Raw genomic sequence first — 24,608 nt, 5'->3', positions numbered from 1 at the left:
AGTGACAGTGACTCCAGTACTCACCGTGTGTTGACTCTCCCTGTCCCCACTATCAGGAGTGACAGTGACTCCAGCACTCACCGTGTGTTGACTCTCCCTGTCCCCACTATCAGGAGTGACAGTGACTCCAGTACTCACCGTATGTTGACTCTCCCTGTCCCCACTATCAGGAGTGACAGTGACTCCAGTACTCACCGTGTGTTCACTCTCCCTGTCCTCACTAACAGGAGTGACAGTGACTCCAGTTCTCACCGTGTGTTCACTCTCCCTGTCCCCACTATCAGCAGTGACAGTGACTCCAGTACTCACCATGTGTTCACTCTCCCTGTCCACACTATCAGGAGTGACAGTGACTCCAGTACTCACGATGTGTTCACTCTCCCTGTCCCCACTATCAGGAGTGACAGTGACTCCAGTACTCACCATGTGTTCACTCTCCCTGTCCCCACTATCAGGAGTGACAGTGACTCCAGTACTCACCATGTGTTCACTCTCCCTGTCCTCACTATCAGGAGTGACAGTGACTCCAGTACTCACCATGTGTTCACTCTCCCTGTCCTCACTATCAGGAGTGACAGTGACTCCAGTACTCACCATGTGTTCACTCTCCCTGTCCCCACTATCAGGAGTGACAGTGACTCCAGTACTCACCGTGTGTTCACTCTCCCTGTCCCCACTATCAGGAGTGACAGTGACTCCAGTACTCACCATGTGTTCACTCTCAGTGTCCCCACTATCAGGAGTGACAGTGACTCCAGTACACACCGTGTGTTCACTCTCTCTGTCCCCACTATCAGGAGTGACAGTGACTCCAGTACACACCGTGTGTTCACTCTCCCTGTCGCCACTATCAGGAGTGTCAGTGACTCCAGTACTCACCGTGTGTTCACTCTCAGTGTCCCCACTATCAGGAGTGACAGTGACTCCAATACTCACCGTGTGTTGACTCTCCCTGTCCCCACTATCAGGAGTGACAGTGACTCCAGTACTCACCGTGTGTTCACTCTCCCTGTCCCCACTATCAGGAGTGACAGTGACTCCAGTACTCACCGTGTGTTCACGCTCCCTGTCCCCACTATCAGGAGTGACAGTGACTCCAGTACTCACCGTGTGTTCACTCTCCCTGTCCCCACTATCAGGAGTGACAGTGACTCCAGTACTCACACTGTGTTCACTCTCCCTGTCCCCACTATCAGGAGTGACAGTGACTCCAGTATTCACCGTGTGTTCACTCTCCCTGTCCCCACTACCAGAAGTGACAGTGACCCCAGTATTCACCGTGTGTTCACTCTCAGTGTCCCCACTATCAGCAGTGACAGTGACTCCAGTACTCACCGTATGTTGACTCTCCCTGTCCCCACTATCAGGAGTGACAGTGACTCCAGTACTCACCGTGTGTTCACTCTCCCTGTCCTCACTAACAGGAGTGACAGTGACTCCAGTACTCACTGTGTGTTCACTCTCAGTGTCCCCACTATCAGCAGTGACAGTGACTCCAGTACTCACCATGTGTTCACTCTCCCTGTCCACACTATCAGGAGTGACAGTGACTCCAGTACTCACGATGTGTTCACTCTCCCTGTCCCCACTATCAGGAGTGACAGTGACTCCAGTACTCACCATGTGTTCACTCTCCCTGTCCCCACTATCAGGAGTGACAGTGACTCCAGTACTCACCGTGTGTTCACTCTCAGTGTCCCCACTATCAGGAGTGACAGTGACTCCAGTACTCACCGTGTGTTCACTCTCAGTGTCCCCACTATCAGGAGTGACAGTGACTCCAGTACTCACCATGTGTTCACTCTCCCTGTCCCCACTATCAGGAGTGACAGTGACTCCAGTACTCACCGTGTGTTCACTCTCCCTGTCCCCACTATCAGGAGTGACAGTGACTCCAGTACTCACCATGTGTTCACTCTCCCTGTCCCCACTATCAGGAGTGACAGTGACTCCAGTATTCACCGTGTGTTCACTCTCCCTGTCCTCACTATCAGGAGTGACAGTGACCCCAGTATTCACCGTGTGTTCACTCTCAGTGTTCCCACTATCAGGAGTGACAGTGACTCCAGTACTCACCATGTGTTCACTCTCCCTGTCCCCACTATCAGGAGTGACAGTGACTCCAGTACTCAACGAGTGTTCACTCTCCCTGTCCTCACCATCAGGAGTGACAGTGACTCCAGTACTCACCGTGTGTTCACTCTCAGTGTCCCTACTATCAGGAGTGACAGTGACTCCAGTACTCACCGTGTGTTCACTCTCAGTGTCCCCACTATCAGGAGTGACAGTTACTCCAATACTCACCGTGTGTTGACTCTCCCTGTCCCCACTATCAGGAGTGACAGTGACTCCAGTACTCACCGAGTGTTCACTCTCCCTGTCGCCACTATCAGTAGTGACAGTGACTCCAGTACTCACCATGTGCTCACTCTCAGTGTCCCCACTATGAGGAGTGACAGTGACTCCAGTACTCACCGTGTGTTGACTCTCCCTGTCCCCACTATCAGGAGTGACAGTGACTCCAGTACTCACCGTGTGTTCACTCTCAGTGTCCCCACTATCAGGAGTGACAGTGACTCCAGTACTCACCATGTGTTCACCCTCCCTGTCCCCACTATCAGGAGTGACAGTGACTCCAGTACTCACCGTGTGTTCACTCTCCATGTCCCCACTATCAGGAGTGACAGTGACTCCAGTACTCACCATGTGTTCACTCTCCCTGTCCCCACTATCAGGAGTGACAGTGACTCCAGTATTCACCGTGTGTTCACTCTCCCTGTCCTCACTATCAGGAGTGACAGTGACCCCAGTATTCACCGTGTGTTCACTCTCAGTGTTCCCACTATCAGGAGTGACAGTGACTCCAGTACTCACCATGTGTTCACTCTCCCTGTCCCCACTATCAGGAGTGACAGTGACTCCAGTACTCAACGAGTGTTCACTCTCCCTGTCCTCACTATCAGGAGTGACAGTGACTCCAGTACTCACCGTGTGTTCACTCTCAGTGTCCCCACTATCAGGAGTGACAGTGACTCCAGTACTCACCGTGTGTTCACTCTCAGTGTCCCCACTATCAGGAGTGACAGTAACTCCAATACTCACCGTGTGTTGACTCTCCCTGTCCCCACTATCAGGAGTGACAGTGACTCCAGTACTCACCGTGTGTTCACTCTCCCTGTCCCCACTATCAGGAGTGACAGTGACACCAGTACTCACCGTGTGTTCACTCTCCCTGTCCCCACTATCAGGAGTGTCAGTGACTCCAGTACTCACCATGTGTTCACTCATCAGTGTCCCCATTATCAGGAGTGACAGTGACTCCAGTATTCACCGTGTGTTCACTCTCCCTGTCCCCACTATCAGGAGTGACAGTGACCCCAGTATTCACCGTGTGTTCACTCTCAGTGTCCCCACTATCAGGAGTGACAGTGACTCCAGTACTCACCGAGTGTTCACTCTCCCTGTCCTCACTATCAGGAGTGACAGTGACTCCAGTACTCACCGAGTGTTCACTCTCCCTGTCGCCACTATCAGTAGTGACAGTGACTCCAGTACTCACCATGTGCTCACTCTCAGTGTCCCCACTATGAGGAGTGACAGTGACTCCAGTACTCACCGTGTGTTGACTCTCCCTGTCCCCACTATCAGGAGTGACAGTGACTCCAGTACTCACCGTGTGTTCACTCTCTCTGTCCCCAATATCAGGAGTGACAGTGACTCCAGTACTCACCATGTGTTCACTCTCCCTGTCCCCACTATCAGGAGTGACAGTGACTCCAGTACTCACCGTGTGTTAACTCTCTCTGTCCCCAATATCAGGAGTGACAGTGACTCCAGCACTCACCGTGTGTTCACTCCCTGTCGCCACTATCAGGAGTGACAGTGACTCCATTATTCACCGTGTGTTCACTCTCCCTGTCCCCACTATTAGGAGTGACAGTGACTCCAGTACTCACCATGTGTTCACTCTCAGTGTCCAGGCAGCTGGTGGCATCATCCAGGATCAGTACCCGGGGGTCTCGGATCAGAGCTCGTGCAATGGCCACTCGCTGTTTCTGCCCCCCGGAGAGCTGGCCGCCCTTCTCGCCGGCATCTATGGGTTCAGAGAGGACAGGGCAGGTCAGAGGGGACAGACAGAGGGAGGGGGAGAGCAGGAAATTATGAAGGTATGAGGGGCAAATAGGCTGTGATGGATTGGGAAAATACATTAAAAGGTATGACAGTACGTCCGCAATATTTTAAAGAAATATTACATAGTTTACAGCAACTATACATTCTTTCAAGGCACAAATCACCAAAAGTAAAGGCAGTCAACTGTGACTAACAAAAGAAATAAAGGACTGTCTAAGATTAAAAGAAAAGATCTATAAAGTTGCCAGAAATAATAGTAAACCTGAGGATTGGGAGGATTTTAGAATACAGCAAAGGAAGACCGAGAAACTGACAAAGAAAAGAATAGAATATGAATGTAAACTCGCAAAAAATATAAAAACAGACTGTAAAAGCTTCTGCAGGTACGTGAAAAGGAAATGTTTGACTAAGACAAATGTGTGTCCATTACAGGCAGCGTCAGGAGAATTTATAATGGGGAATAGAGATACGGCAGAGAAGCTAAATGATTACTTTGTGTCTGTCTTCCCTGAGGAAGATACAAGAAATCTCCCAGAATTAGAGATCCGAGGAATTAGGGAGAATGAGGAATTGAAGGAAATTAGTATTAGTAAGAAGGTTGTATTGGAGTAATAATGGAGCTGAAGGTTGATAAATCCCCAGGACCTGATATTCTACATCCCAGAGTGTTGTAAGAGGTAGCTATGGAGATAGTGGATGCATTGGTGATCATCTTCCTAAATTCTATAGATTCTGGAGTGGTTCCTGCAGATTGGAAGGTAGCAAAAGTCACCCCAATATTTACGAAGGGAGGGAGAGAGAAAACAGGGAATTACAGACCAGTTAGCCTGACATCAGTCATTGGGAAAATGCGAGAATCTATTCTAAAGAATGTGATAAATGGGCACTTGGATCATGACGATCCGATTGGTGATTGTCAACTTGGATTTAAAAATGGGAAATCATGTTTGATGAATGTGTTGGAGTGTGGACATGGTGTACTTGGATTTTCAGAAGGCTTTTGATAAAGTCCCCCACAGGAGGTTGGTTAGCAAAATTAAAGCACGTGGGATAGGAGGTAATATACTGACATGGATTAAGGATTGGTTAACAGGCAGAAAGCAGAGAGTAGGAATAAAAGGGTCATTCTCGCATTGACAGGCTGTGACTCGTGGGGTACCGCAGGGATCACTTCTTGGGCCCCAGCTGTTCACAATATATATCAATGATTTGGATGCGGGAACCAAATGTAATATTTCCAAGTTCGTGGATGACACTAAACTAGGTGTGAATGTGTGTTGTGAGGAAGATGCAAAGTGGCTTCAAGGGGATTTGGACAGACTTAGTGAGTGGGCAAGAACGTGGCAGATGGAATATAATGTGGAAAAATGTGAGGTTATCCACTTTGGTAGGAGGGATAGATGTTCAGAGTATTTCTTAAACGGAAAGAGATTAGAAAGTGTAGATGTACAAAGGGACCTGGGTGTCCTTGTCAATAAGTCACTGAAAGCTAACATGCAGGTGCAGCAAGCAATTCGGAAGGCTCATGGTATGTCAGTCTTTATCGCAACAGAATTTGAGTACAGGAGTAGTGAAGTCTTGCTTCAATTGTATAGAACCTTAGTTAGACCGCACCGGGAGTACTGTGGGCAGTTTTGGTTCCCTTACCTTAGGAAAGATCTCATTGCTCCAGAGGGAGTGCAACAAAGGTTCACCAGACTTGTTCCCGGGATGGCGGGACTGTCCTATGAAGAGAGATTTAAACCTACAAAATACTTAAGGGGATAGACAGGGTAGATGCAGCTAAGATGTTTCCCCTAGTTGGAGAGTCTAGAACCAGGGGGCACAATTTCAAAATAAGGGGGAAGCCACTTACGACAGATGAGGAGAAATTTCTTTTCTCAGAAGGTTGTGAATTTTTGGAATTCTCTATCCCAGAGGGCTGTGGAAGCTCAGTCATTGAGTTTGTCTAATGCAGAGATTGACAGATTCCTAAATACAAATGACATAATGGGATTTGAGGAGAGTGTGGGGTAAAAGCCTTTGAAGTGGATGATCAGCCGTGACCATACGGAATGGAAGGACAGGCTCGATGGGCTGAATGGTCTACTGCTCCGATGTTCAGGACAAGATACTGCATGCAAAAGGACTCAATCCTTACAGTGTTACAATCAACATCGAGACAGATCAACCTCAATGTAATCTCTCCCCCCTCAATCCGAGCTCAATGAATTCTGCCCCCTCACTCCGTGTTCAATGTAATCTCTTCCCCCTCACTCCGTGTTCAATGGAATCTCCCCCTCACTCCGTGTTCAATGTAATCTCTTCCCCCTCACTCAGTGTTCAATGTAATCTCTTCCCCCTCACTCCGTGTTCAATGTAATCTCTCCCCCCTCAATCCGAGCTCAATGAATTCTGCCCCCTCACTCCGTGTTCAATTAATTCTGCCCCCTCACTCCGTGTTCAAGGTAATCTCTCCCCCCTCACTCCGTGTTCAATGTAATCTCTTCCCCCTCACTCCGTGTTCAATGGAATTTCCCCCTCACTCCGTGTTCAATGGAATCTCCCCCTCAGTCCATGTTCAATGGAATCTCCCCCTCAGTCCATGTTCACTGGAATATCTCCCTGTCATTCCTAACCTGTATTGTATCCATCTTTTAGTTCAGTGATAAAACGATGTGCATTGGCCCTTTTTGCTGCATCGATAACCGACTCTCTTGGCTTCCCCTCAAGGCCATAGGAGATGTTCTGCTCCACCGAGCGAGCGAAAAGCACTGGCTCCTGGCTCACCAGTGCTACCTAATGAAGAATGACAGCACAGCAACTCAGAGAAGGGCATCAAGCAGGGCGAGATTGCATTGGCTCACAATTCATTGGAAATACAAAAGGCTTTGGGCAAAGTTTCACATGCAAGGCTTCTGCTGATGGGAAGGCTATGGAATTGGGGAATAGGATAAAGGGTAGAGTGTAGGGAATGCTTGTAGTGGATACATTATCAGGGTCAGAGAGGCGGGAGGAATTCAGTGGTGTTCTGCACAATGTGCATTCTCCTTCTAGGGTTCTCAGTCTCTGAAATAACCTGGTACAGAAAGTGTGACATTAAAGGTGAGCGAGTAAAGCAGTAAGTCGATGGATTCAGTGACGGGTTTTGAGGAGAGCAGTAAATCAGAGGGAGGATACAGAAAAGAGCAGTAAAACTGAGTGGGTATTTAGAGGAAAGCAGTCAGACTGATGGAAGAATTAGGAGGGGAGCAGTCAGTCTGAGGAAAAGGGGAGGATTCGGAAGGGAGCAGTCGGTCACTGTCCCCGCGTATATTACACTGTCACCGGGTATATTATACTGTCTCCGTATATATTACACTGTCCCCGGGTATATTACACTGTGCCGCTGTCCCCAGGTATATTACACTGCATTGCTGTCCCCCAGTATATTACACTGTCCCCGGGTATATTACATTGTGTCACTGTCCCCAGGTATATTACACTGCATTGCTGTCCCCCAGTATATTATACTGTCCCCAGGTATATTACATTGTGTCAATGTCCCCAGGTATATTACACTGCATTGCTGTCCCCCAGTATATTATACTGTCCCTGGGTATATTATACTGTCCCGGGTATATTACACTGTGTCACTGTCCCCTAGTATATTACACTGTCCCCGTGCATATTACACTGTGTCGCTGTCCCCAGGTATATTACACTGCATTGCTGTCCCCCAGTATATTATACTGTCCCCGGGTATATTACATTGTGTCACTGTCCCCAGGTATATTATACTGCATTGCTGTCCCCCAGTATATTACACTGTCCCCGGGTATATTACATTGTGTCACTGTCCCCAGGTATATTACACTGCATTGCTGTCCCCCAGTATATTATACTGTCCCTGGGTATATTATACTGTCCCCAGGTATATTACACTGTGTCGCTGTCCCCAGGTATACTACACTGCATTGCTGTCCCCCAGTATATTATACTGTCCCTGGGTATATTACACTGTGTCACTGTCCCCAGGTATAATACAGTGCATTGCTGTCCCCCAGTATATTATACTGTCCCTGGGTGTATTAAAGTGTCCCCGGGTATATTACATTGTGTCACTGTCACCAGGTATATTACACTGCATTGCTGTCCCCCAATATATTATACTGTCCCTGGGTATATTACATTGTGTCACTGTCCCCAGGTATATTGCACTGCATTGCTGTCCCCCAATATATTACACTGTCCCCGGGTATATTACATTGTGTCACTGTCCCCGGGTATATTACACTGCATTGCTGTCCCCCAGTATATTACACTGTCCCTGGGTATATTATACTGTCCCCGGGTATATTACATTGTGTCACTGTCCCCAGGTATATTACACTGCATTGCTGTCCCCCAGTATATTATACTGTCCCTGGGTATATTATACTGTCCCGGGTATATTACACTGTGTCACTGTCCCCAGGTATATTACACTGCATTGCTGTCCCCCAGTATATTATACTGTCCCTGGGTATATTATACTGTCCCGGGTATATTACGCTGTGTCACCGTCCCCAGGTATATTACACTGCATTGCTGTCCCCCAGTATATTATACTGTCCCGGGTATATTACACTGCGTTACTGTCCGCGGGTATATTACACTGCATTGCTGTCCCCCAATATATTATACTGTCCCGGGTATATTACATTGTGTCAGTGTCCCCAGGTATATTACACTGCATTGCTGTCCCCCAGGATATTATACTGTCCCTGGGTATATTATACTGTCCCTGGGTATATTACACTGTGTCACTGTCCCCAGGTATATTACACTGCATTGCTGTCCCCCAATATATTATACTGTCCCTGGGTATATTATACTGTCCCCGGGTATATTATACTGTGTCGCTGTCCCCTGGTATATTACACTGCATTGCTATCCCCCAGTATATTATACTGTCCTGGGTATATTACATTGTGTCACTGTCCCCGGGTATATTACACTGCATTGCTGTCCCCCAGGATATTATACTGTCCCTGGGTATATTATACTGTCCCTGGGTATATTACACTGTGTCACTGTCCCCAGGTATATTACACTGCATTGCTGTCCCCCAATATATTATACTGTCCCTGGGTATATTATACTGTCCCGGTTAGATTACACTGTGTCACTGTCCCCAGGTATATTACACTGCATTGCTGTCCCCCAGTATATTATACTGTCCCTGGGTATATTATACTGTCCCCGGGTATATTATACTGTGTCGCTGTCCCCTGGTATATTACACTGCATTGCTGTCCCCCAGTATATTATACTGTCCCTGGGTATATTATACTGTCCCCAGGTATATTACACTGCATTGCTGTCCCCCAGTATATTATACTGTCCCTGGGTATATTATACTGTGTCACTGTCCCCAAGTATATTACACTGCATTGCTGTCCCCCAGTATATTATACTGTCCCCGGGTATATTACACTGTGTCACTGTCCCCAGGTATATTACACTGCATTGCTGTCCCCCAGTATATTATACTGTCCCTGGGTATATTATACTGTCCCCGGGTATATTACATTGTGTCACTGTCCCCAGGTATATTCCACTGCATTGCTGTCCTCCAGTATATTATACTGTCCCTGGGTATATTATACTGTCCCCGGGTATATTACACTGTGTCACTGTCCCCAGGTATATTACACTGCATTGCTATCCCCCAGTATATTATACTGTTGGGTATATCATACTGTCCCCAGGTATATTACACTGCGTCACAGTCCCCGGGTATATTACACTGTGTCACTGTCCTCAGGTATAATACACTGCATTGCTGTCCCCCAGTATATTATACTGTCCCCGGGGATATTATACTGTCCCCAGGTATATTACACTGTGTCGCTGTCCCCAGGTATATTACACTGCATTGCTGTCCCCCACTATATTATACTGTCCCTGGGTATATTACACTGTCCCCTGGGATATTACACTGCGTCACTGTCCCCAGGTATATTACACTGCATTGCTTTCCCCGGGTATATTATACCGTCCCCGGGTATATTATACTGTCCCTGGGTATATTACACTGCGTCACTGTCCCCAGGTATATTACACTGCATTGCTTTCCCCGGGGATATTATACCGTCCCCGGGTATATTATACTGTCCCGGGTATATTACACTGCGTCACTGTCCCCAGGTATATGACACTGCATTGCTGTCCCCCAGTATATTATACTGCCCCTGGGTATATTATACTGTCCCCGGGTATATTACACTGTGTCACTGTCCCCAGGTATAATACACTGCATTGCTGTCCCCAGTATATTATACTGTCCCCGGATATATTACACTGTCCCCAGGTATATTACACTGTGTCGCTGTCCTCAGGTATATTACACTGCATTGCTGTCCCCTGGTATATTACACTGCGTCACTGTCCCCAGGTATATTACACTGCATTGCTGTCCCCCAGTATATTATACTGCCCCTGGGTATATTATACTGTCCAGCATATATTTCACTGTGTCACTGTCCAGGGTATGTTACACTGCATTGCTGTCCCCCAGTATATTATACTGTCCCTGGGTATATTATACTGTCCCGGGTATATTACACTGTGTGACTGTCCCCAGGTATATTATACTGCATTGCTGTCCCCCAGTATATTATACTACCCCTGGGTATATTATACTGTCCCGGGTATATTACACTGTGTCACTGTCCCCAGGTATACTACACTGCAATGCTGTCCCCCAGTATATTATACTGTCCCTGGGTATATTATACTGTCCCGGGTATATTACACTGTGTCACTGTCCCCAGGTATATTACATTGCATTGCTGTCCCCCAGTATATTATACTGATCCCTGGGTATATTATACTGTCCCCGGGTATATTACACTGTGTCACTGTCCCCAGGTATATTACATTGCATTGCTATCCCCCAGTATATTACATTGTCCCTGGGTATATAATACTGTCCCGGGTATATTACACTGTGTCACTGTCCCCAGGTATATTACACTGCATTGCTATTCCCCAGTATATTACACTGTCCCTGGGTATATAATACTGTCCCGGGTATATTACACTGTGTCACTGTCCCCAGGTATATTACACTGCATTGCTGTCCCCCAGTATATTATACTGTCCCTGGGTATATTATACTGTCCCGGGTATATTACACTGTGTCGCTGTCCCCAGGTATATTACACTGCATTGCTGTCCCCTAGTATATTATACTGTCCCTGGGTATATAATACTGTCCCCGGGTATATTACATTGTGTCACTGTCCCCAGGTATATTACACTGCATTGCTGTCCCCCAGTATATTATACTGTCCCTGGGTATATTATACTGTCCCCGGGTATATTACATTGTGTCACTGTCCCCAGGTATATTACACTGCATTGCTGTCCCCCAGTATATTATACTGTCCCTGGGTATATTATACTGTCCCTGGGTATATTACACTGTATCACTGTCCCCAGGTATATTACACTGCATTGCTATCCCCCAGTATATTACACTGTCCCTGGGTACATAATACTGTCCCGGGTATATTACACTGTGTCACTGTCCCCAGGTATATTACACTGCATTGCTGTCCCCCAGTATATTATACTGTCCCTGGGTATATTATACTGTCCCCGGGTATATTACACTGCGTCACTGTCCCCAGGTATATTACACTGCATTGCTGTCCCCCAGTATATTACACTGCCCCTGGGTATATTATACTGTCCCGGGTATATTACACTGTGTCACTGTCCCCAGGTATATTACACTGCATTGCTGTCCCCCAGTATATTATACTGTCCCTGGGTATATTATACTGTCCCGGGTATATTACACTGTGTCGCTGTCCCCAGGTATATTACACTGCATTGCTGTCCCCCAGTATATTATACTGTCCCGGGTATACTCTACTGTGTCACTGTCCCCAGGTATATTACACTGCATTGCTGTCCCCCAGTATATTCTCCTGTCCCTGGGTATATTATACTGTCCCGGGTATATTACACTGTGTCACTGTCCCCAGGTCTATTACACTGCATTGCTGTCCCCCAGTAAATTCTACTGTCCCTGGGTATATTATACTGTCCCGGGTATATTACATTGTGTCACTGTCCCCAGGTATATTACACTGCATTGCTGTCCCCCAGTATATTCTCCTGTCCCTGGGTATATTATACTGTCCCGGGTATATTACACTGTGTCACTGTCCCCAGGTATATTACACTGCATTGCTGTCCCCCAGTAAATTATACTGTCCCTGGGTATATTATACTGTCCCGGGTATATTACACTGTGTCACTGTCCCCAGGTATATTACACTGCATTGCTTTCCCCCAGTATATTACACTGTCCCTGTGTATATTATACTGTCCCCGGGTATATTACATTGTGTCACTGTCCCCAGGTATATTACACTGCAGTGCTGTCCCCCAGTATATTATACTGTCCCTGGGTATGTTATACTGTCCCGAGTATATTACACTGTGTCACTGTCCCCAGGTATATTACACTGCATTGCTGTCCCCCAGTATATTATACTGTCCCCGGGTATATTATAGTGTCCCAGGTATATTACACTGCATTGCTGTCCCCTAGTATATTACACTGTCCCCGGGGATATTACACTGTGTCGCTGTCCCCCAGTATATTATACTGTCCCCGGGTGTATTACACTGTGTCACTGTCCCCAGGTATATTACACTGCATTGCTGTCCCCCAGTATATTATACTTTCCCTGGGTATATTATACTGTCCCGGGTTTATTACACTGTGTCACTGTCCCCAGGTATATGACACTGCATTGCTTTCCCCGGGTATATTATACTGTCCCCGGGTATATTATACTGTCCCTGGGTATATTACACTGCATTGCTGTCCATGGGTATATTGTACTTTCCCCGGGTATATTACACTGTCCCCGGGTATATTACACTGCATTGCTGTCCCCGGGTATATTATACTGTCCCTGTGTATATTACACTGCGTCACTGTCCCCAGGTATATTACACTGCATTGCTGTCCCCTAGTATATTACACTGTCCCCGGGGATATTACACTGTGTCGCTGTCCCCCAGTATATTATACTGTCCCCGGGTGTATTACACTGTGTCACTGTCCCCAGGTATATTGCACTGCATTGCTGTCCCCCAGTATATTATACTTTCCCTGGGTATATTATACTGTCCCGGGTTTATTACACTGTGTCACTGTCCCCAGGTATATTACACTGCATTGCTTTCCCCGGGTATAGTATACCGTCCCCGGGTATATTATACTGTCCCCGGGTATATTATACTGTGTCGCTGTCCCCAGGTATATTACACTGCATTGCTGTCCCTGGGTATATTGTACTGTCCCCGGGTATATTTCACTGTCCCCGGGTATATTACACTGCATTGCTGTCCCCGGGTATATTATACTGTCCCTGGGTATATTATACTGTGTCGCTGTCCCCAGGTATATTACCCTGCATTGCTTTCCCCGGGTATAGTATACCGTCCCCAGGTATATTACACTGTGTCACTATCCCCGGGTATATCGCACTCTGTCGCTGTCCCCGGGTGTATTTCACTATCCCTGGGTATATCACACTGTCGCCAGGTATATTACACTGCATCACTGTCCCCGGGTACATTCCACTGTCCCCAGGTATCTTATACTGTCCCCAGGTATATTACACTGCGTCAGTTTCCCCGGGTATATTAAACTGTCCCCAGGTATATTACGCTGCGTCACTTTCCCCGGGTATATTAAACTGTCCCCAGGTATATTACACTGCGTCACTTTCCCCGGGTATATTAAACTGTCCCCAGGTATATTACACTGCGTCACTTTCCCCGGGTATATTAAACTGTCCCCAGGTATATTACACTGCGTCACTTTCCCCGGGTGTATTAAACTGTCCCCAGATATATTACACTGCGTCACTGTCTCCGGGTACATTACACTGTCCCCGGGTATATTACACTGTCCCTAGATATCTTACACTTTCCCCGGGTATATTACACTGTCCCCAGGTATATCACACTATCCCCAGGTATATTACACTGCGTCACTGTCTCCGGGTACATTACACTGTCCCCGGGTATATTACACTATCCCCAGGTATATTACACTGCGTCACTTTCCCAGATATATTACGCTGCGTCACTTTCCCAGGTATATTACACTGTGTCGCTGTCGCCAGGTGTATTACACTGTCCCCGGGTATATTAAACTGTCCCCAGGTATTTTATACAGCATCACTGTCTCCAGGTATCTTACACTATCCCCAGGTATATTACACTGCATCACTTTCCCAGGTATATTACACTCACCTTGTTATGATAATATTTGTGTTCGTATTCCTTGATCGGTTTCCCATCCAGGAGGATCTGCCCTGATTGAGGTTGATAAAACCGCTCCAGCAGAGACACACAGGTTGTCTTACCCCCTCCAGAGGGACCCACCAGGGCCGTGATCTTCCCACACTTCAGCTCAAAGGACACATTCTGGAAACAGTCAGTATCAGATGTTATGACAAGTTTTACACAGTCTCTCAGGTCACTCCTGTCAGTGCAGCACAGGAACAGGCGGCGGCCATTCAGCCCCTCCAGTCTGTTCCAGCATTCAGTTAAATCACGGGGGATCTGTATCTTACCTCCATCTACCTGCCTTGATTCTGTAATCCTTAATCCCCTTGCCCAACAATAAATCTCTCAATCTCAGTTTGGGAATTTTTAATTCACTTCCAGCCTCTGCAGTTTGTTGGGGGAGAGAGTTCCAGATTTCCACTCCCCTTTGTGTGAAGAAATGTTTCCTGAAATCACTCCTGAACAACCCAGCTCTAATCTTAATGTTCTGCTCCCTTGTTCTGCACTCCCCCAGCAGAGGAAATAGTTTCCATTTACCGAGCAAATCCTTTCATCATCTTAAACACCTCAGTTACCCCTTAATCTTCTATATTCCAGGGAATACAAGCCCAGTCTATACAGTCTGTCCTCATGATTTAACTCTTTAATCCCTGGGATCATTCTGGTCAATCTGCACTGCACTCTCTCCAAAGGGAATATATCCTTGCTGAGATGTAGTGTCCTGAACTGACTGCAGTTCTCCAGATGGGGTTTAACCAGAACTCTGTACATCTGGAACATAACTTCCCCACTTTGTACTCCAGCCTCGAGATAAAGGACAACATTCCATTCGACTTTTCAAACCCTGGTACCTGTCCACTGGCTTTTACTGATTTTCCTACTTGGATCCTGAAATCTCTCTCTGTTCCTCCACAGACCCTGACATCTCACCATTTAGAAAATATTCGGATCTATTTTTCTTAGCTCCACCATGGACGACCTCACACTTTCCCACACTGAACACCATCTGTTACTGTTTAACCCACTCACTTAATCTCTCAATGTCTCTTTACAACTTCCTGCTCCCATCAACACATCAAACTGTCGCTCGTAAATTTGCATTGTCTGCAAATTAGATACACGACTCTTTATTCCTTTATCTACGTCATTAAGAAACATAATGAATGGTCTCAGTACAGATCCCCGGGAGATACCACTATCACATCCTACCCATTATCACTAATCTCTGTCTCCTACCTCCCAACTAATTGCCTATCCAAGTCATCTTTTTTTATTCTTTCATGGGATGTTGGTGTCACTGGCAAGGCCAGCATTTATTGCCCATTCCGAATTGCCCTTGAACTGAATGACTTGCTACGCCATTTCAGATGGCAGTTAAGAGTCAACTACCTGTTGCTGTGGGTCTGGAATCACACATAGGGCAGACCAGGTAAGGACAGCAGATTTCCTTGAAGAGAGTGAACCAGATGGGTTTTTACGACAATCGATGATAGTTTCATAGCACCATCACTGAGACTAATTTTCAATTCCAGATTTTTTTTATTTTATTACCATTATTAATTCATTGAATTTAAATTCCATCAGCTGCAGTGGTGGGATTTGAACCCATGTCCCCAGGGCATTAGCCTGGGCCTCGAGATTACTGGTTGAGTGACAGTCCCACAACGCCACTGAAGTGGGACCAGTAGGACAACATTAGGAGATTATTTGGGATTAGGATACGCTGACAGTCTTTGAGGGAATGTGAAAACACTGTAGTTGTGGGGAACCAGGGCATGATGGGATGTGTGGCAATGGTCATGGGAAAAGTTGTACAACCCAGAGCCTAATTGCCTCTACATCTGTGTAAACATGCTGTCCTTGCTTCACTAATCAAAGAGATAAGGGTGTGACTGCAGGTGGGACAGGATGCCATAAACTATCGGAGGTGCCAGCATCAAAGCTGGGTGGACACCGCAGGGGAAAAAATAGTGGGGCAATACAATCCAGTTATTGATCAAGCTGCAGACTTGGAATGTGTTGGGGATAGTGTGAACAAATGAGTAATGCTGATTGCATCCTATAAATGTGGGTTTTAAATTCTATTTCATTGAGAGACTGTTTGGGTGACCAGAGAGCTTCTCCCTTGCACTGTGCTTGAATAAACCTTTATTTACTTCAATCCCGTGGACTCGAGAGTGGTTATTTTCCCCACAACAGCCATTATCTTCAACTCTATGTGCTCTTATTTTTGTTAATACTCTCTTGTGTGGAATCTTCTTAGACATCTTTTGGAAGTCCAGATAAACAACATCCATAGACATTCCCTTATCTACCATATTAGTGACCTCCTGGTTGGTGCAGACTCCTGCGTTCTCTCACCAATTTACCGTGCTCCTGCAGAGCGGTGTGGCACCAAAGAGCCATCATACCTTCAACACCGGGGTGTCTGGTCGCTTGGGGTAGGCGAACGTCACATTCCTGAACTCAATGTGAGCTTTTGGCCTGACTGGGGCGAAGGTCCCCACTGTGGAAAGGGCAGGTCGGCGATCCATGTACTCGAAAACCTTCTCGGAGGCCCCCACAGCTTTCTGCACAATGGGGTAGGAAGACAGTAGGCCCTGCCGTAGAACACAGGGGGACACAACATTGGTACAACACGCACTGCTGAAGGCACCTTAACAAGTTAGAAACTTTACAAGAACATCACTTCAGTTCAAACAGGGAGGCAGTAGACTCTGCGTAACAGAGGGATTCCCAGGCTAACACAGGCCTTCACTCAACCTCTACCCTCTACAGTCCTTCAGCACACACATCGTCAAGTAAGAGGTGTCCCCACACTGGGGCGGGGGAGCGGGAGGGTCAGTCACCTTCTAAGAAATAGGAACAGGAATACACCATTCGGCCCCTCGAACCTATTCAATAAGATCACGGCTGATCTGATTGTGTCCTTAACTTCACTTTCCTACCTGCCCCCATAACCCTTGATTCCCTTGTCGATCAAAAATCTGTCTAGCTCAGCCGTGAATTTATCCAATGACCCAGCCTCCACTGCTCACTGGGGTAGAGAATTCCAAAGATTAATGACCCTCTGAGAGAAGAAATTCCTCCTCATCTCCATCTTAAATGGGAGAGCCCTTATTCTGAAACTGGGCCTCCTCGTTCCAGATTCCCCCACAAGGGGAGACATCTTCTCAGCATCTGTCCTGCCCTCTCAGAATGTTATATGTTTCAATAATTTCACCTCTCATTCTTCTAAACTCCAATGAGTATGGGACCAACCTGCTCAACCTTGCCTCATAAGACAACACCTTTAGCCCAGGAATCAGCCTGGTGAACCTTCTCTGAACTGCCTCCAATGCTAGTATATCCCTCGTTGAATAAGGAGTGCAAAACTGTCCACAGTACTTCTGGTGCAGTCTCACCAATGCCCTGTACAGCTGTAGCAAGACTTCTCTACTTTCATACTCCACTTCTTGCAATAAACACCAACATTCCATTTGCCTTCCTAATTACTTGCTGTACTTACCTGCAGCCTTTTTATGATTCATGTATGAGGACACCCAGATCCCTCTGTACTGCAGAATTCTGCAATCTCTCTCCATTTAAATAATAATCTGCTTTTCTATTCTTCCTGTCAAAGTGGACAACCTCACATTTTCCCACATTATGCTCCATCTGCCAAATTTCTGTAAATTTGGCTACAATACATTCGGTCACTTCCATCCAGGTCATTTATATAGATTGTAAATAGTCGAGGCCCCAACACTGATCCCCGTGGCACCCCACTAGTTGCAGTTTGCCAACCTGAAAAATGATCTGTTAACCTCGACTCTGTTTCCTGTTAGTTAGCCTATCCTCTATCCATGCGAATATATTACATCCAAAACCATGAATTCTTATCTTCGTGTAGTGACCTTTTATGTGGCAGCTTAATGAATACTCTTTGTCAATCCAAATACACAGTGGGCGGCACAGTGGCGCAGTGGTTAGCACCGCAGCCTCACAGCTCTAGGGACCCGGGTTCGATTCTAGGTATTGTCTGTGCGGAGTTTGCAAGTTCTCCCTGTGTCTGCGTGGGTTTTCACCGGGTGCTCCGGTTTCCTCCCACAGCCAAAGACTTGCAGGTGATAGGCAAATTGGCCATTGTAAATTGCCCCTAGTGTAGGTAGGTGGTAGGGAATATGGGATTACTGTAGGGTTAGTATAAATGGGTGGTTGTTGGTCGGCACAGACCCGGTGGGCCGAAGGGCCTGTTTCAGTGCTGCATCTCTAAATTTAAAAAATACATCTACTAGTTCCCCTTTATCCTCCCTACTGAGACTCAGTTGATTTATTAGTAAGGTCTTATTAGTTGTCGTAAGGTTTACCAGCAGTAGTAAAGTTTACTAGTAGTGGGGCTTAGTAGTGGTAGGGTTTATCAATTATAAATTAAGTAAGAAAAATAAATAAATGAACACATTATTAAAATGGCAGGGCAGGTGATGTGTTGCAGCTGCACGTGGGAGCTGGTGGACTACAGTGTGATCCACAGCAAGCACGTCTGCAGTAAGTGTCTACGGCTCGAGGAGCTTCGGCTCAGGGTAGATGAGCTGGAGGCCGAGCTACAGACACTGTCATGCATCAGGGAGGGGGGAAGTTATCTGGGCACTTTGTTCCAGAAGATAGTCACATCACATAGGATAGTGTCTTCTGATTTGGTCAGTGGTCAGGGACAGGAGTGTGTGACTGCGAATGAGGTGGGTAAAGGGATCGAGAAGACAGAAATGGAGGAGCCTGAGCCCTTGCAATTGTCCAACAGGTTTGAGGTTCTTTCTACTTGCACGGATGACAACGAGGGCTGCAGGGTGGATTAGCAAACTGACCACGGCACCATGGCACAGGAAGCCATTTAAGCAGGGGGAGTAAATAGGAATGTAGTGGTTGTGTGAGATAGTATAGTCAGGGGGATAGACATAGTTCTCTGCAGTCAAGAACAAGAGTCCAGAACCTGCAGTGGGAGGGGGAGGATTCAGTTGTCATGATCCAGGACATGATACAGCGTATAAGGAGCTAGTCAGCTAAATTAAAAGCAGAACCTCAAAGATAATAATCTCTGGAGCCATGAGAAAATTAGTGTAGGGTAAACAAGATTAGAGAGTTAAATACGTGGCTCAAAGACTGGTGTGGGAGAAACGGGTTTCAATTTATGGGGCATTGGCACCAGTACAGGGGACCATTAGGACGGTCTTCACCTGAACTGTGATGGGACCAGTGTTCTGGTGAGTCGTATAACTAGAGCAGTCGAGAGGGTGTAAACTAAATAGTGGGGGTGAGGGATCACTTGAGGGAAGATGTGTTAATTTAGAGAGAGAGAGAGAGAGAGAGGAGAAGGCAAGACAACAAGATAGCAATAAGGGAATTGATAATGAGTGTGGCAGGAAGGGAAGACAGGAGGGAAGCAAAACTGGTAACAGTAAGTAAAAAAGTAGTAAGAGCAATTAGAAGACAGACGAAGTAAAGGAAAGCATCAAATAGGATCAGAATGTGGAATAAGACAAAATTAAGGGCACTCTATCTGAATGCATGCAACATTCACAAGGTAGGTGATTTGAAGGCACAAATAGAGGTAAATGGGTATGATTTAATTGCCATTACAGAGATATGGTTATAGGGTGACCAAGACTGGGAAGCGAATATTCAAGGATATTTGTCATTTAGGAAGGATAGGCAAAAAAAGGAAAAGAAGGTGGGGTAGCGCTCTTAATAAGGAATGAAATCAGTACATTAGTGAGAGAGGATCTTAGACCGAAGGATCAAGAGGTAGAATCAGTTTGTGTGGAGCTAAGAAACAGCAAAATTGGTGGGAGTTGTTTATAGGCCACCAAACAGTAGTGGTAATGTAGGGCATGGGATAAATCAATAAATTACAGGCGCATGTAACATGGATAATACATAGTAATGGTGAATTCAATTTACATATAGATTGGGTAAGCCTAATCAGCACTAATGCTGTGGAGGATGAATTCCCACAGTGTGTACGAGGTGGGTTTGAGGAACAGTACATTGGAGAACCAACCAATGTTTTAGATTCAGTATTATGTCATGAGAAAGGGCTAATTAATAACATTGCTGTAAAGGAGACTTTGGGAAATAGTAACCATAATATATTAGAATATCACATGAAGTTTGAAAGTGTTATCATTCATTCTGAAACTAGAGTCTTAAAGCTGAACAAGGGAAACTATGAAGGTATGAGGGGCAAGTTGGCTCTGGTTGTTGTTGCTGCCACCATAGTCCCAAGGACCATAGGCATCTCTCCCATTTGAGAGAGACAGTTGGTGGTGTTTAGCTTGAGGGTCACCACTCCACAGGCATGGGGCAAGGTGAGGAGGCGGGCCTCCATAAACTACCACAGCGGGTACGGGAATTGAACCCACACTGTTGGTGTCTTTTTGCATCAGACACAACTGAGATAACTGACTCCTATGGTCAGCTATGGTGGATTGGGAAAATACACAAAGATTTGACAGTAGACAGGCAATGTCTAGTATTTAAAGTAGTATTATATGGCCGACAACAAATACATATTTCTCTAAGACACAAATACGCAATAGGAAAGATGAATCTACCGTGGCTAACAAAAGAAGTTAAAGATTGCATTAGATCAAAGAAAGTGGCTTACAAGGTTGCCAGAAAAAGTGGTAAACCCAAGGATTTAGAATCAAGCAAAGAAGGATCAAGAAACTGATAAAGAAAAGGAAAAGAGAATATGAATGCAAGCTAGCAAGAAACATAAAGGCAGACTATAAAATCTTCTTTAGGTGTGTGAAAAGGAAATGATGAGCAAGGACAAATGTGTGCCCATTACAGATGGAGACAGGAGAATTTCTAATGGGGAATGGGGAAATGGCGGAGAAACTAAACAATTACTTTATGCTTGTCTTCAGGGAGGAAGATACAGAAAATCTCCCAGAAATACTAGGGAACGAAGGGACTTGTGAAAATGAGGAACCGAAAGAAATGAGTATTCATAAAGAGCTGGTACCCGAAAATGAACTGGATTGAAGGATTATCAATCCCCTGGACAAATGAGCTAGATCCCAGAGTCTTGAAGGAGGTGGCATAGAGATAGTGAATACATTGGTGGTTATCTTTTAAAATTCACTAGATTCTGGAAAAGTTCCTGCAGATTGGAAAGTAGCAAATATAACCCCACTATTTAGAAAGGAGAGATAGAAAATGGGAAACTAGAGACCTGTTAGCTTGATGTCAGCAATAAGTAAAATGCCAGAATCTATCACTAAGGACGTCCCCAACAAGGGGACTTAGAAAATAATGATACGATTGGGCAGAGTCAACATGGATTTATGAGAGGGAAATCATGTTTGACAAACATGGTGTTTTTTGAGGATGTGACTTGTCGCATCGATAAAGGAGTGGATGTGGTGTATTTGGATTTTCTGAAGACTTTTAATAAGGTCCCACACAGGAGGTTAGTAAACAAAATTAAGCACATGAGATTGGAGGTAATATATTAGGATGAATTGAGAATTGGTTAACAGACAGAAAACAGAGTAGGAATAAAGGGGTCATTCTCAGGATGGCAGGTTGTTACTAGTGGGGTACCGCAAGGATCAGTGTTTAGGCTACAGCTATTCACAATATGTATAAATGATTTGGATGTGGGCACCAAATATAATATTTCCAAATTTGCTGATGACACAAGAAGAGGTGGGAATGTAAGATGTGAGGAAGATGCAAGGAGTCTTCAAGGGGAATTGGACAGGCTAAGTGAATGGGCAAGATGGAATATAATGTGGAAAAATGTGAAGTTATCCACTTTGGTAGAAAAACAAAGACAGAGTATTTCTTAAATGTTGAGAGGTTGGGAAGTGTTGATGTCCAAAGGGACCTGGGTGTTCTTGTTCATGAGTCATTAAAAGCTAGCATGCAGGTGCAGCAAGCAATTAGGAAGGCAAATGGTATGTTGGCCTTTATTGCAAGTGGATTGGAGTACAGGAGTAAAAATGTCTTACTGCAATTGGAGAAATAGAGCCTTGGTGAGACCGCACCTGGAGTATTGTGTACAGTTTTGGTCTCCTTACCTAAGGAAGGATATAGTTGCCATAGAGGGAGTGCAATGGAGGTTCACCAGACTGATCCCTGGGATGGCGGGATTGTCTTATTAGGAGAGATTGAGGAAACTGGGCCTGTAATCTCTGGAGTTTTGAAGAATGAGAGCTGATCTCATTGAAACTTACAAAATTCTTACAGGGCCTGACAGGGTGGATGTGGAAAGGATGTTTCCCCTGGCTGGTGAGTCTAGAACGAGGGGACACAGAATAAGGAGTAGGCCATTTCAGACTGAGATGAGGAGGAATGTCTTCACTCAGAGGGTGGTGAATCTGTGGAATTCTCTACCCCAGAGGGCTGTGGAAGCTCAATCATTGAGTATGTTCAAGACAGAAAGGGATAGATTTCTGGATACTAATGACATTAAGGGATATGGGGAAAGCACTGGAAAGTGGCATTGAGGTAGATAATCAGCGATTATCTAACTGAATGGCGGAGAAGGCTCCAGGGGTTGAATGGCCTACACCTCTTCCTACGTTCAGAAGGTGAGGGTGTTTCCTGAACAATCCTCCGTCACTCACCTCGACAGCCGAGGTAAACCGCAGCACGTAGAAGATCAAAGAGACGAGAGTCCCACTAGTGATGTTTCCAGCTGCGACCAGATGACCCGCGTAGTAGAGGAGAGCGACCTTCAGCATCATGTCCAAGAGCTGAAACAGAAAAAGAGAGGTGAAGGACCAGATTGAAGAGCTGGAGCAGGGGTGGGAATGTGTATCCCCCCATCCTGCCCTCAATCACACCGTCACCACCCCACCCTTGCTCACACCGTCACTGCCCCCTCGCACCATCAAAGCTTCCCCTCACATGCGCCATCGCCCCCTCTCCCCTCCAGTCGTGCCGTCAGCTCTCCATTGCGCCATTACCCCACACCCCCTCGGTTGTGACACCCCCGCAACGAAACTGCCATTTCACGAAATCACGCAATCAACCACTTGTGTCCATTTGAGCTTCTCCCATCGACCCTCCCGCCCCATTAAGTCCGCCTGCCATTGACCCAATTGAGAATTCTCTGCCACCTTTTTGGCCCTCCAGGCCTACGCCCCATCGAAGTGCCCCGGGTCTCACTGAAGGAGGGCCACTTACACTGTAAGTCGACATGAAACCAGCGCAGGCCACAGCCTCCTTCTTGTTCAGCCGGAATGTATCCTCCAGACGTTCACCGTACCGTCGAGATTCACCATCCTCATTGGCAAAACTCCGCACAGTCTTCATGGACGAGAAGGTCTCCACCGCCACATCATTGGCCTTCGCAAGAGACTCCTGTACCTCGACAGACAGTTTCTGTGACACAGAGACAGACCAGGGTCAGGAACCAGTCTAAAGGACATTGTTCTCACACAGAGACAGACCAGGGTCAGGAACCAGTCTAAAGGACATTGTATCTCACAGAGAGCTAAAGGACATTGTATCTCACACAGAGACAGACCAGGGTCAGGAACCGGTCGAAAGGATATTGTTCTCACACAGAGACAGACCAGTGTCAGGAACCAGTCTAAAGGATATTGTTCTCACACAGAGACAGACCAGGGTCAGGAAACAGTCTGAAGGACATTGTATTTCACACAGAGACAGATCAGGGTCAGGAACCAGTCTAAAGGACATTGTATCTCACACAGAGACAGACCAGGGTCAGGAACCAGTCTAAAGGACATTGTTCTCACACAGAGACAGACCAGGGTCAGGAACCAGTCTAAAGGACATTGTCTCGCACACAGAGAGAGACCAGGGACAGGAACCAGTCTAAAGGACATTGTATCTCACACAGAGACAGACCAAGGTCAGGAACCAGTCTGAAGGACATTGTCTCTCACACAGAGACAGATCAGGGTCAGGAACCGGTCTAAAGGACATTGTTCTCACACAGAGACAGACCAGGGTCAGGAACCAGTCTAAAGGACATTGTTTTCACACAGAGACAGACCAGGGTCAGGAACCAGTCTAAAGGACATTGTATCTCACACAGAGATAGACCAGGGTCAGGAACCAGTCTAAAGGACAGTGTTCTCACACAGGGACAGACCAGGGTCAGGAACCAGTCTCAAGGACATTGTTCTCAC

General features: G+C 46.3%; 1 protein-coding gene across 7 annotated transcripts in view; it reads right to left on the bottom strand.

Annotated features, from left to right (window-relative positions):
- LOC137345664 (ABC-type oligopeptide transporter ABCB9-like) overlaps positions 1-24,608 on the bottom strand; it is a 183,868-nt gene that overhangs the window by 71,930 nt on the left and 87,330 nt on the right. For all 7 annotated transcript variants that reach the window (XR_010968604.1, XR_010968603.1, XR_010968602.1 and 4 more), the window contains exons 6-11: positions 23,635-23,832; positions 23,073-23,201; positions 16,869-17,057; positions 14,422-14,595; positions 6,750-6,909; positions 3,957-4,093 (exon numbers count right to left, since the gene is read on the bottom strand). Coding sequence is in view for 1 of the 7 variants with exons in the window: in XM_068008924.1 (XP_067865025.1) it covers positions 3,957-4,093; positions 6,750-6,909; positions 14,422-14,595; positions 16,869-17,057; positions 23,073-23,201; positions 23,635-23,832 (987 nt within the window). In the remaining 6 variants the exon portion in view is untranslated. The remainder of the gene's footprint in view (positions 1-3,956; positions 4,094-6,749; positions 6,910-14,421; positions 14,596-16,868; positions 17,058-23,072; positions 23,202-23,634; positions 23,833-24,608) is intronic.

The sequence above is a fragment of the Heterodontus francisci genome, chromosome 29 (assembly GCF_036365525.1).
Source record: "Heterodontus francisci isolate sHetFra1 chromosome 29, sHetFra1.hap1, whole genome shotgun sequence".
In the NCBI taxonomy this organism is placed as follows: domain Eukaryota; kingdom Metazoa; phylum Chordata; class Chondrichthyes; order Heterodontiformes; family Heterodontidae; genus Heterodontus; species Heterodontus francisci.
This window is presented reverse-complemented; position numbering and strand designations above follow the sequence as displayed.